We start from the raw sequence: 14,096 nt of genomic DNA on the forward strand, positions 1-14,096 counted from the left end.
GAAACAAGTTGTGAGCCTATCATTATGGGTGAGGGTTTGGGGTTCGGCCATTACTAATGCATGCATATGGGTTCAGCAGTTATAGAGTGCGTGTACGGAAACCCGTGCCTGCGGCAGATGTCCACAGAAGTGTTGCATTTATTCATACCTTAATCTCTCATGGAGATTATCTTCAATGTCGCTGTGTCCAATTGGTCCTTTTCTTTTTTCTTCTGGCACTATGGGCCGGCTACCCAAGTCTGCTAGGGTGATGGGCTGGTTGTCCTAGAGCATCTTCTAGTAGGTGCAGACATGCTACCATGGAAAGGACCAGGCTAATGGGATTCTCTGAGGGCAATAGGCAAGTACATTTAATAGACATAGCTACTACATGTCTTCCATGTCCTAAAGACGCTAACCAAGTGATCTAATAAGCGCAATGTCACGGAATACTAGCATGTAACATCTGTGCGTTCCAATGGCTAACCTAAACCGTTGTAAGTGCAAAGGGGGTTGCTAACGAGTTTCTTGGAGCATCATGGGTGTTAACAAGTATGTTGGAGAGTCATGGGGGGCTTGAACCTTGTAGGCGTAATGCTCAAATTGAAAGCACATTTGTTAATTAGTTGCAATGTCAGGCCACCCACATGCCTTAGCCCAGCCCTCTGGCATGGTGTTGCAGGTATTGTAAGGATCTCACCTATAATGTATTTCATGCCCCCCCCCCCCAAAACATCCATCTAAGTGCGTCATGTTTCATACTCCCAAGAGTCACCTTAGGGCGTCACCATTCCTACCCTCAAATCCATTGCCAAAAAAGGGTGATTAAAACAATCTTTGTTCTGGCATTCTGAGGACATAGGTGAATCCTTGAAATCACTGCCAACTGAGGAATAGTCTAAATACTGAAAATGTGCATCTGGGCTTCTGTCTCGGGATGCAACCTGCAACCGTAGAACAGAGGACACTGAACGTTTAGGTGAGATGCAAAAATCTCCAGCAGAAAGAGACTCCACCTGATCCAGATACAATAAAACAGATATGGTCAAAGTGTGTGATTAGAATTACTATTGCTATGCTGTAGTACAAGGATGAGTAGTGGCTAAACCGCCTACTTAGCCTCAGGCTACTACTAAACCAGCAGTGATCCCAATCATAATGGTAAAACAGGCCACGCCCAAATTGTATACCTCCTTCATCGTTTGTAGAAGTGCATGCAGAGTGCAGGCTATAGATTCAGGAGGGGTGTGTGCTGATTACAGATGCAACTCAAACAGCAATAGTACAAAGACTCCAAAATAAAAGAATGTCCAATCAATGTTATATGGACTTTTAATTAAACAATAAAAATGCAAATAACTAAGCAAAAACACAAGCAGAAACCAACCACTTTATAGAAACTGGGAAAATGCAAGCTGTTATAGAATATCACTCTAGGAAGATGAGGAGGGTTGTCCATTAAATCACAGTAAGCTATTTCTTTGTCTTGGGAGCTCGACATTGTCAAGCCAGGCTTCTATATGTACTTTCTTTTCTGAGGCGGTGTCGAAAAGGGACACATTCTGTTTATCCAGAAGCGAGTCGTGTCAAGTCACCATCGAATGATGGTGCTCAAGACAATGTGATCCCAACAAGTTTGACTCAGCTGTTGACTTGGGTCAAAACGATGCTTCTGCTGGGTCCAGTCAGCGAGTGACACAGTGGCTTTCACTGGCCTGAGTCTGTGGTCAATGGGGTTGAGACAGGGTTCTATTAAGTCGATGCAATGCTCAGGATGTGGCAAGTAGGGTGCTTCCAAAGCAGTGAGCCAGTGCTAGAATCATGGTGGCAGTGAACTATACGGGTGCAAGATGACATTCACAGTGCTCAAGGAAGCAGCTCACCAAAAGCAGCACCACAGGTCCGGTATCTCCCCAAAGGGTATCAAGCACAAAGAACAGTCGAAGTGGCTCAATGATGACTCAAGGTGGTAAAACAAAATTTAAAGCTGGTCTTGGATTTCTGTGAAATCTGTGGGTTCTAAGAATGTGTAGAAAGGCATCTTAAATAAATGACTAATCCTCCTACGACAATGGAAAACCTCTTATTGAATAAAATCTGCACACACCCTGGTAGAATCCATAATGGCCACTACCACTGCAAATGCTGACCACATTGTGGGAAGAAATGTCACCTGGATCATGTGGCATGAAAAGGGAGTTCACTAGATCAGGAGGGGTAAAGTTGCCAGCAGCACGTGAAAGATGACTGGATAGACGTGAGGTGAAAAGTCCTTTTCGTAAGGAGACTTGGGCTCTGTGTTGGTATGCAAATGTGTCCACATATTTGCCCAAGTCCTTGACCTTGACAAAATAATCTCCAAAACAATAGTTACCCATATCAAAGTAACCTCATTTCTCTGCCAGTCTTCACAGCTCTGAGTTAACTTTTTAAGAACAATTCCTTTTCTCTTTTTATATTGATATGGAAGCTTTTTTATTACAAAGAAAACAGAGACCCATTTGAACCAACATCTCACTTCTTCTTCTTGGTCAAAATTTTCCCTAAATGCCCTAACTTCCTGTGCCATATCCAGGACTTTAACCAAGGTCCAGGCACATTTAATCCACTTATCCTGACCAATATACCAGGCCACACCAATGCCCTTGGTGATATTCCTCCAATATAGGAAGAAGAAACTGAGATCTAGGGTTCAATAGCTTAGGTTATCAAATGAAATAACAGTAAAGATAGTCTGTCTGATGGAGTAGATTAAGTGAAGCTGAATGTCCAGCTGTATGACAAGCTCTCTGGTGCAGAGTGCTGTAGCAGACACAATCAGCACTAATAGATGATGTAGCCATTCTCTGCATCATTGTCATCGGAGTCAGAATCTCTAGGAATATGTTTGAAGTCTCCCAGTTGCTCATACTCAAAATCTGCATCATCTACAACATCATCTACAACAGTAAACATGTGTGATAGAAAGTGCTGATTCATCTTCAGCTTAGTTACAGTTTCTACATTTCCGGTTTCACAATTTTGCCCTTCTGTCTTAGATGATTGTCCCCACTGCACTAAAAACATAAAGAGCTTTGCCGGCAGCAAGACGCAACAGAAACATGATTGTCATCCTGCTTGGTGTTAGTCACTGCTGCATTTGCTGGGCCAATAATGCAAAGGTGTATCTTCTATTGCCAGTTGCATCTTTGAGCCTCTGCTGGAGCATTCTGTCTGCTGCCCTTGTTGATATGGGCATGTGTTCTGCTTGCTGAGCCTTGGCTAGATTTCTGCTCAGCCAATCCAAATTGGGGTTTGTGCTTTTGACTGAACTTGGGAAGCTCCTGTTAAAAAAACCAAAGACCTCCATTTGTCCTGCTATGCTCTCTGGTAATAGGTGGAGACATTTGAGAACTTAATTATGTCCAATGACCTGAGAGTATGGTAGCAGTAATGGGGGTACCCCTGGGCAGTGCTTTATTTGTCACACAATAAATGAAAGTGCCCAAATATGTTCTAGCATGTCTTAGGGGAGGCAGCATTCTACTACAGTTGCCACCACCCACAGCTGTTGCAGGGTAATGGATTCACTCACTATGGCTGTTGTGCAATTTACAAATACCATAACATACTAGTTGTGTCTTGAAATAAAATACATGCTTAATTGCTTCTTTAAACACGTTATCATTATTAAACACTTTCGCTGATTCGATAGGTGGCACATGGATATTTATGACTGCTTAGCTACCGAAAATAGAGCAAACATACTTTTCTCCTATGGTAAATTAATGGACAAAGGCGGGCACAACTGCCTGTCAAACACTGCAACAAGATCTTCTTGGGTTTGGTAGCACTCAGGACAGACAGTGCGACTCAGCAGGTGAAAGAGGCAAAAAAGCAGACAGTCAAGAGCTGTAGCCTGGGTTTAAAGTTGTAGCACTGATGAACTCCTCAGAACTAACTATGCCCGGTGCAAGTGCTGGTGTACACTGTAGGCCATACCTAAAGCTTTAAAAACACTTCTCTAATGTCCTGTCCAATCATTAGGGTCTAGGCTCTGTGCTTAGGAACCAGAGGGAAGTGCGGCATCACTCTTTGCAGCGTTAGTACAGCCAGTGTAGACTATTAAAAAGATGCCAGCTGCTGAATGAGCCGTTTCGCAAGACCCCATTGCCTATCGGCCAGAGAGACATGAATGACCCTGCTCTTCACCTTTGTGTTACATTACATACAGCCTTGTGCTGCTCAAAGAGGCATTGAAACATATATATGGTTGAATTCCATCTGGACAGGCCATTAGCAGTTAGCAATCTTCTCAGCATTTTCCAGGCTTTGACAGGATGAATGAAATGGCCACACACTTTGCAACAGATGGGCAAAACTTTGGCAACCTCCAAGGATCTTATTTTTGAAGTCCCCGGAACATAAAAGATTTACAAAACAGGGGCAATGGAGTTACTCTGGTCTTAATGCCTCCAGACACGCTGCAGGGAAATTTGGTGGTTTTTGAAGGCTTAGAACGGCAGCGAAACGGGAGTTACGTTTCAGCCTCCCTTTTACTTTCCACCTTCACTTGATGTCAGCATGAAATTTTCATGCTGGAGTAAAACCAACAGATTCCTATTGAATGCACCCTGTTTTTCACAGCAGCAAAAAGTAGGCGGATGCCATAGGAATCCGTTGTAAACGCTGCCTGCCATGTGCACAAGACTGGCAGCGTTTTTCCTCATTTAGTGTAAATGGGTGATGTAAGATGATTTCACCCCCATTTTACATACACCTTCCTTTTGTACTCTAAAAAGCAAATGATGAAATGAGCACCATTCAGGTCAGTGTAATACCCAGTTGAAATCACTTTTACACCGCATGTTACTCCCATTTGATTCAAAATGGTAAATGCCTCCAACAATTAACGAATAAGTGAAGACATCAACAATGGCTTCCTATGGTTCAACCACCAGGTACACATTTCACGTGGATTCCTTAGGAATCTATTGTTTTTTTGCAGTCAGATTGGAAAATGTGTTATGCCAATTCTGCTTGCCAATAGTTTGTAACAGTTTGCCGGTACTAGCTGCTAAACGTTGGAACTCCACCCCCCTAGCTTTAAGAGCTGAACCGTCCTTTTGGATTTATGGAAACAAAATCAGATAACATGGCTCTTTGCACATGAGCAGTAATGTATAATCGCTGCTTGGTTACAATTGTATCTGCACTGTCATGATATGTCTTTTTCACAATATATCTATCTGTATCCCTACTGTAATGAATTGTCTTTCCCTACTGTAATAACACTGTAACCTTCAAGGAATGGGCCCAGATACCCTAGCGTTCGGTGCGCTTTACAAATGAATAAATAAATAAATAAGCGTGCCTGCCAAATCAACGAAATTCTGGTGGATCAATAAAATTAGCTGTAAAAGTGTACCGGACCTGAAAAGTGGCACACATGGAGTGAACTTGATGTCGAGGCGCAGGGGTGAACTGGGGACCAAAAGAGGCCCTGGAAATCATTTTCAAAGTGGCCCCATATTGCACATTTTCAGCAAGCCCAACCCATATCCTATGAGAAAATGTGGAAATAAAATAGGTTACCACACAAAAAAGGCCCAGGGTGCAGAGGCCTACCGGTAATTCGCGAGAGTTCCCTATAGGCCAGTCCTCCCCTGTCGAGGCGTTTAGACAATGAAAAGGAATGCAAAAATGTGTTCACTCACCATTTGCTTCCTGTTCTCTACCAGGTGGATTCCAATAATACCAAGGAAAGACCCAAAGGCAAGCTACAGGAAAGAAACAAACAACAGGTCTGAGTCAGCATCAAAGCACGCAAAACAGAAACTGTGCCAATGATATGTATTTGGAATATTGAATGTTAAACATTTGCTACAAAATCACTACACCACTGGTAAGCCAAAAGAATTGCAAACCTGATTACTGAAATGTTCACCGAATGCTTTTTGTGTTATGTTTTGTATTGCACCAGGTTACTAGTGTCCTTGCTAATGTAATGGCTGTGTGTGTTATATTGAGAGGAGGAAGTTGTGCTTGCAGCTTGCTTAGCAATACAAGGACTGCATCTGGGAAAGTTAATGAAGTAAGCAGTGGATGTGGCTGCTGACCCAAAAAAGAAGCAGTGACATGACAAAGGATTTGTCAGGCGTGTACGACCCAGGGAGGGCCAATGAGCTTGCTTGTTACAAGTGAATGGACCGTCGCCGGGTATTAATACACAATAACCACTCGGACAAGCATCAGAGCCAAGGCACCCCTACTAGTACTTGACACCTGTTGTCTGCACTTACCCTTGCACTTGCCACCAGCTGGCTGCACTTCTATTTATTCTATTTATTTACTATATTTATTTCACTGCCATCCTATGAACTGCACTGCCCCCTTCGCTCCCCCTGCACTTTTACCCTTGCCCCCCTCCCCTGCACTTGCGCAATCTCAATGTCACCTGGCCTAGTAGGAACGCTGTCTTTGGTTTCCTTCTGTTTCCCCTCCCTTGCCATGTTGCGCCTTGAAACACTTGTGTATAGGCGCGTTAGAAATGCCATGTCATATCATATCATGCCTTATGGTGGTAACGGGACAGTGTATATGCTTTTTTCATTTCATTCAAGAAGTTTTATGAATCACTGGGGCTGGTGTGCGGACATCCCACTGGCATATGTTTCAGGGCAGACATTACAGAATTCATATTTTTGAGAGATCAGCAAAATCTCCTACTGCCCAGGGAGTCCCCACCATGGATTCCCAGGTATCACAGCAATCAAGAGATCCCTAATGACTTGTACCTTGAATGGCGAACATCACCCACACCACTCCAAATTTCATACAATCCACGATCAGCGATTTCAAAGAGCACCACCCAAGTCACGGCTAAAAACCTTGCAAACAAAGTGCCATCACGAGTTTGAAGGTAGTGATAAATCTGGTGGTATTTACCAATTTCAGGGTTGTGCAAAATACCACAGTTGATATTTCTTGAGAATATCGCTACAATATTCCAGGTGGATTTTCATCTGAGAGTTCGCCTATTTTAACAACCACCTCAGTGTAGGTAATCATTCCAAAGTGCAACATTTTTTAAAAACATGTTTTACTTTACAGAAGGGAAGTAATATGGTCCATGGTCATTATTTTTTTAATTTTATTGTTCATTTGTAATGCGCCTCGCCTATACACATCTGTGTCTCGAGGCACAACAAAGCAAGGGAATGGGGGAGGAGGGAATGATCCAACTAGGCCTTGTACAGGTATTTATGACGCGCTTAATACCCAAGGTCGATTTTAAGCACGGATTTGGGATTCGAACCAGTGTTGCTCAGCATTGTCTTGCTTCCAAGACCTGCTGATAACCCATTCCACCACCACCTTACCAATGCTTAAAATGTTAATTACTAACCCGTTCTTACATTAAAACATGTAGAATTAGTGGTATGAGCCGCAACTGTAGATTACTTAATTCAACCTTCAAACTGAAGGTGGGAAAGGGTAGAAATATTTTTCAAAAATAAATGTTGAGGTTACCACTGGTGGAGGAGGTATTTCTGGACTACCTCGAAAGGTATTCCAAAAATTCCACCTTCAGCATTCTAAAACTCTGAATTGGGTAGATTTGATGAAATACCACTAGTGGAGGTGATAACTACGGATGGCAGTATTTCACGTAAAAAGAAAAACGCCCACCTCGTAATGACTCCAAAGACATACACATTCAACTATGTGAATCCTGAAAGCTAACATTGTACTTGTGCCCCCAGAGTGTTTGTTGGTTCATTAACCCCTTAAGTGCTAGATGAGGCACTATTACATTAACATACAGACTGTAGGGGGGCGTGGCTTGGACGCCATGTGAAAGGACGTGCCTGAACGGGAGCTCCCGCTGATCCGAACATTATCCGGCTGAATCCGCGCAACGGCCGCTACGATGTGGCATAGACGGTGATGACTGTAAATGCGAAGCTCGGCTGCACATGTGGATGCATTCTCATACGGGATTGTGCAGCGCTTGTGTACTCAGGAGCCGCGTGAAGTTTTTGGGCCGGAGCTTCGCCGGCAGACAAAATGGCTGCCGTCGCTTGATGTTGGGACAAAGGATCGGGGACCGGATTCTGGAGGCGATTCCCTCAGTTCACGTTCAGCGCGATCCAGCGAAAGCAAGCTTGACTGGAGGTAGCCGAAACTGTGTGGCGACGGGGGGACATAGTGCCCCCAGGCCTGGGGCCTAAGCGAGATCGAAGGGACGCTCCTGATCGAAGATATGACGAGCAAGCTCCTGAGGGCGAAGAATAAACAGCCCACGCTCGACGAATTTGCCAAGACATCGCCTGGCACCGAGGGGACCAGGAGCAAAGAAAAGGCCCAGCCCAAGGAGATGGCCGCAGGAGGAACGAACCAGGAGGTCCTGGCAGCGATCGCAGATCTGAAGGCGACATGGGAGACCAAACTCCAACTTGCGGTGGCCGAACTGAAAACTGCGATGGAACTTCAGGTCGGGGCGGTACAGGAAGACGTGAACCTCCTGAGGCAAGATGTGCGAACCCTGGCCGAGCGCAGAGAGACCCTGGAGAAGGAGATGGGCCCGACTGTGGCGGAATGCACCGCGCACAAACGAGAGATCCATGCCCTGGTGCAGAGGGTAGGCAACCTGGAAAGCAGGGCTGAAGAGGCAGAAGGTCGGGCCCGCAGAAACAACATCCGGATTGTGGGCCTACCGGAGGGAGCTGAGGGCCAGAATCCCACAGATTTTATTGAGACTTTGCTGCTGCAGGAGATCACCGGAGGTGCCCTAACGCAGGGATTTGCAGTGGAGAGGGCACACAGGGCCCTGATCAGAAGGCCAACGCCGGGTAATCCGCCCAGGCCCGTGATCGCCAAGATCCTCAACTACAAAGACCGGGAGAAGATTCTGGAACATTTTCGTAAAGGGGGTACCATACGGCGAGGGGAGGCAACCATCTCTGCTTACCCCGACTACACTCTACAAGTGCAGCGCAGTCGGATGAACTTTGGGGCGGTCAAAAGGCGCCTGCGGACGGCCGGTTTCAAGTATATGTTACTCTACCCAGCCAAACTTAAGGTCTTCTTCAAGGCTAAGACGCTGTTTTTCGACACCCCTGAGGAGGCCATGGAATGGCTCGATGCGCAGAACTGCCCTCAGGAGCCTGATGAGCAGATGGCGGACGGAGCAGGGAGAGTTAAGTGAAACAGTGGGCCTGGCGGACTTTGAACATTTGGACTGGAATATAGTCTTTGCCACTTTGTGATGGGGATGCATTTTTTAACTGTTGCGAACATGGTCCGCGAGCGCGGATATAAATGTGTAGGGGGCATCCGAGGGCCGTTTTATTCGTACCCCAGTGTGTGGTTAGGTTAGTCACTGTGTGGGGTGTGACACCCTGTCGGGTTCTCTACGGGGGCTTCCGTAGAGAACCGAACACGGGGATGCCTGAGATCCAGGGATGGAGCTGGGCGGTTGGTTGGGTTAGGGGGGTGGGGGGGGTTAGTTGTTATGTGAGCCTGGGGAAGAAACTGAGAAGGGATGTAGTCGGGACTGGGGGGAGGCGATCAGACCAGAGGGGGAAGTGGGAGCTACGGATAAATCATGGGAGACCTTAAGGTATTGACATGGAATGTTAGAGGGTTGAATAGCTACCTGAAGCGTAATAAGGTCATGTTGTATTTGAAGAGGCAGAGGATAGACGTGGCCTTGTTACAGGAGACGCATTTGACACGGGATAAACTTGAAATGGTGCGGAGAAAATGGAGGGGGACAGTGGTTGGATCCACATTCTCTGCGTATGCCAGGGGTGTGCTGGTTTGGGTTGCACCACATGTCCCGTTCAAGCTCTTGGGGGAGGTTGTGGAGTCGGACGGGCGGCTGGCTATGGTTCGGGGGATTGTGGAAGGTAGAGTTGTCTGTATCATAAACACTTATGCGCCCAACCAGGACACAGCGACTTACTTCAAGACCCTGTGCGCGAGACTCGGTGAAGGGATGGGGAGCACAGTAATCTGGGGTGGAGACTTTAATTGTGTGCTTAACTCCAGGGAGGACAGGTCGGATGACAAAATGGTTAGGCCCAGCCCAGCGGCCAAGGTGTTGCAGTCGCTGCTAGCGGATCTAGGCCTGGTAGACGTGTGGAGAGCGAGACACCCGGGTGGGAGGCAGTATTCGCACTATTCGGCTCCGCACCAACTGCACACGAGGCTCGACTACTTTTTTGCCACTCCAGACATTCTTACGGAGTGTGAACAGATTGACTACAGGGCGAGGGTCCTCTCGGACCACTCGCCCCTAATCATGCATTGGCGGCTGCGCCCCCCACGTGCACGGATTCCAACATGGCGCCTTCGGGCGGAAGCGCTACGGGATCCGGTATTCAAGGAGGACATGAGGGAGGAGATAGTCGCGTACTTTGAGTCGAACACAGGGAGTGTCAAATCGGCTGGTATTTTGTGGGAGGCTTTTAAGGTGGTGATGAGGGGAGTTGCTATCGCGAAGTCCAAGGGATTAATGGGCGGAATCCTGACCGACCTGCGAGAGGCCGAGATCGAGCTGGAAAAAGAATTGGAGAAGGGTGGGCCCGATGTGGAAGTAGTTACTGAGCTGCAGCAGCGGTGCACTGGGCATTGGGACAGACTTTGTAACCTGAATTATACGAAGTACATTGAGAGGTTGCATGCGGGTGGGGACAAGACAGGCAGGCTCCTCGCTTGGCTATATAAGAGCGAAACCCCTAGGGCTCCGATCCGATCGGTCATCACTGAAGGGGGTGCGGAGATCGATACGCAAGAAGGGGTAAATGGGGCATTCGCAGAATACTACCAAACATTGTATGAAGATCGGGAAGGGGGGAGCCGAGAGGAGATAGAGGAAGTACTCGGGGATATAGGCCTGCCCAGAATCAGCGATGAAGAGCGAGAGGAGATGGATGCTCCGATCACTCTGGAAGAGCTCAGAGAAATAGTGCGACAGCTGCCCACTTGCAAGGCCCCGGGGGCGGACGGGTTCCCCAGCGAGTTTTATAAGGCGTATGAGGAGGAGGTACTCCCACCCATGCTGGACATGTTTAATGAGGCGTTTGAGCTGGGACAGCTACCAGAATCACTCAGGGAAGCGGTCATAGTGCCACTCCCCAAGCACAATACACCGGGACACGGTTGCGGCTCCTATCGACCCTTGTCAATGCTGAACCAGGACAGCAAGATCCTAACAGCTGTCTTGGCGGCTAGAATGAGGAGAGTGATAGGCAAGCTGATTCACCCTGACCAGACGGGCTATGTCCCGGACAGGAACATTACCCACAACCATAGACGCCTACACAGAGTGGTCGAATGGGGATGTAGCAAAGACGGCGAAATGGCGATAGTGGCGCTGGATGCGGTCAAGGCGTTCGACTCTGTTCGTTGGCCGTGGCTGTTGGCGGCACTGGATCACTTCGGAATGGGGCCAGGGTACAGGAGGTGGGCCGAATTATTATATAGCCAGAGTTCGTACGGGGGCAGTAGTGTCGGATAGGTGGCAGTTAGGTAGCGGCACCAGGCAGGGATGTCCTTGGTCCCCAATGTTGTACATCCTGGCCCTTGAGCCCTTGGCAATTTACCTCCGGCAACAGTATGACCCGGTGGGCATAGAGGTGGGGGGGGAGAGCCATCTGATATCCCTGTATGCCGACGATATGCTGTTGTACCTCCAATACCCTGAAGAGAACCTGCAATATGTCTTGGAGGTGATGGAGAGGTTTGCTTGGCTTTCTGGTATAGCGGTCAACCCTCGGAAATCCACCCTGTTCCCGCTGGGCGGCTATGTGGGGATACCGGCTGAGAGGTTGCCAGTATTGCGAATCCCATGGGCGACAAGCACCTTTCGGTACCTTGGCATAGACGTATATCACACGACCGGGGAGGAACACAGGCACAATACTGAATTGGCAGTGGGGAGGATCGAGAAGTGCATGAGGTTTTGGGAGAAACTACCCTTAGCGATGATGGGCCGGGGTGCTATGCTTAAGATGGTTGTGCTACCTATGCTGCTGCATTATTTCAATAACATTCCACACATGATACCCAAGGGGTTTTTTGCTAGACTACATGGGGCATGTAGAGATTTCTTATGGCAGGGCACGCGTAACAGGGTCGCATTGTGGAAATTGCAGAAGGCTTATGAGAAAGGCGGCGTGAGGCTGCCGAACTTTGAGGCCTACTACGTGGCAGCGCAGCTGCAGTACGTGGCCAAGTGGCTTTCGGACGACGAAACCCCGGAACATAGACTGTTGGGAAAGGACTGCTCCCCCTTCTACCTGCGAGAGATTATTTGGGTATCCAGCACATGGATGAGGGGGCGTCCTAAAATGCTAGCGTTGGGCAGGAACATGTGGCGAAGAGCCTGCCGGATGATGGGGGATCCCCTGCCGTGCATGCCGCAGCTGCCGCTGGTGGCCTTGGCAGGGGAAGACGGACAGCTTAGGGCCATCCTGCGAACATACTGGGAGGCAGTGGGGCTGGTCACTTTGGGGGACATTTGGCAGGATGGGGCCTTGGCGGAGTTCGCAGATCTGGAGGCGGGGGCGGGGCTGCATGCGGGGCAATACATGACGTTCCATAGAGTGGTCAGGGAGGTCCGGAGCACTTGGCCCGAGACCGTATTGGCTGACGAGCCGGATGCGACGCTGGAGATTATGTATGACGCATCCGAGGGCGGGCACGAGGTCTCCAGGCTGTACGAGATGCTGATGGCAAAGGTTGGGAAGGATTTGGGGTACCTGAGGTTGGAATGGGAAACAGAGATGGGGGCCCCGATGGCGGATGGGCAGTGGGAGCGCGCCCTGGGGTACCACAAAAAAGTATCGAGGAATGCCAGGTTTAAACAGATACAACTATATATCACGCATAGGGCATACATGACCCCCCTGAGAATTTCCAGATTTCGAGACGCTGGGCGCCAGGCGTGTCCCAAGTGTAACACAGAGAACGCTGATATGATTCACATGTTCTGGGCCTGCCCAGTGATTGCAACCTACTGGAGTGAAGTGGCGCAGAAGCTGGCAGGGAGGGGCATTGTACTTAAGATAGATTCGGCCTGGGCCTGTTTGCTTGGGGGGTACCCCAGGGCGCGCAAGCTTCGGCACGTGGAGAAGCTTAAAGATTTGGCTTATACACTTGCCAAACGCAGAATAGCCATGGGATGGAAGAATTGCCAGAGGCCACGGGTGGAGGTATGGTGGCGTGACCTCCAGAAATGGGCTGCTGCCGAGACGACAGCATGGTGGGAGGCCAGCAGGGTGGGAGGGGAGGAAGAGGTGAGCTCCCTCACGGCATGGAAGGTGCTATTGGCTGAACTGTTTAGTACGGGGTCGACCTCGGCTGGATCTGAGAGCGACGGAACCCCACCACACGGAACGGACAATGATGGTGGACACCCTACAGGCTCATAGGGGGGAGGGAAGGGGATTGTTAAGTTAATTCTGTTCTGTTTTTTCTTTCTTTTCTTTTTCATATCTGTTGTTTGGCCTTTGTTGTGGCTTGATGTGTTCTATTTATGTTCTGTTGCACTGTGTGGTTATAAAATAAAATACATTTAAAAAAAAAAAAAAAACATAGACTGTAGACCCGTTATGTGATGAAGCTGCACCGGCGTAACATTTCATGTACCCTCAGGATTAAGCAGAAAATGAGACAGCGTCATTACACCCTAAGAGCTCATTAATAATGGGGGCAACATTCAACCAGCACGTATGATGGGCCAGGTATCAGAGGAGAGGTGGGTGGATCACTACACAAACCTATTTGCGCAAAAAGGAATGACAGGGTCTAGTAGCGATCGGGGGGGCGGTAAACACGTGGTCCTTTGAATTGGATGTGGAAGACGCAAAAGCAATGATCGTTAAACTAAGCTCCACAAGGGCAGCAGGCCCTGATGGTTTGGCAAACCATGTCCTAAAGAGAAAGGTCCATGCGTGGGGGGACTTTGTGCTAAGATTGTTTGGACAGATCATGAAAACAAAGAAAATACCAGCCTCATGGCGAGAGGCCATTATAGTGCCAATCTTCAAGAAGGACGATCGAGGCGACCCCAAAAATGATTGTCTGATCGCCCTACTCATACATTAGGGGAGCTATTTGCTCCAGTA

General features: G+C 48.1%; 1 protein-coding gene across 2 annotated transcripts in view; it reads right to left on the reverse strand.

Moving 5' to 3' along the window:
- Positions 1-14,096, reverse strand: part of TMEM255B (transmembrane protein 255B) — a 661,659-nt gene that overhangs the window by 477,488 nt on the left and 170,075 nt on the right. For both annotated transcript variants that reach the window (XM_069637126.1, XM_069637127.1), the window contains one exon: positions 5,676-5,738. In XM_069637126.1, the coding sequence (XP_069493227.1) occupies positions 5,676-5,738 (63 nt within the window). The remainder of the gene's footprint in view (positions 1-5,675; positions 5,739-14,096) is intronic.

Source organism: Ambystoma mexicanum, chromosome 7p (assembly GCF_040938575.1).
Source record: "Ambystoma mexicanum isolate Mex_15411 chromosome 7p, UKY_AmexF1_1, whole genome shotgun sequence".
NCBI lineage: Eukaryota > Metazoa > Chordata > Amphibia > Caudata > Ambystomatidae > Ambystoma > Ambystoma mexicanum.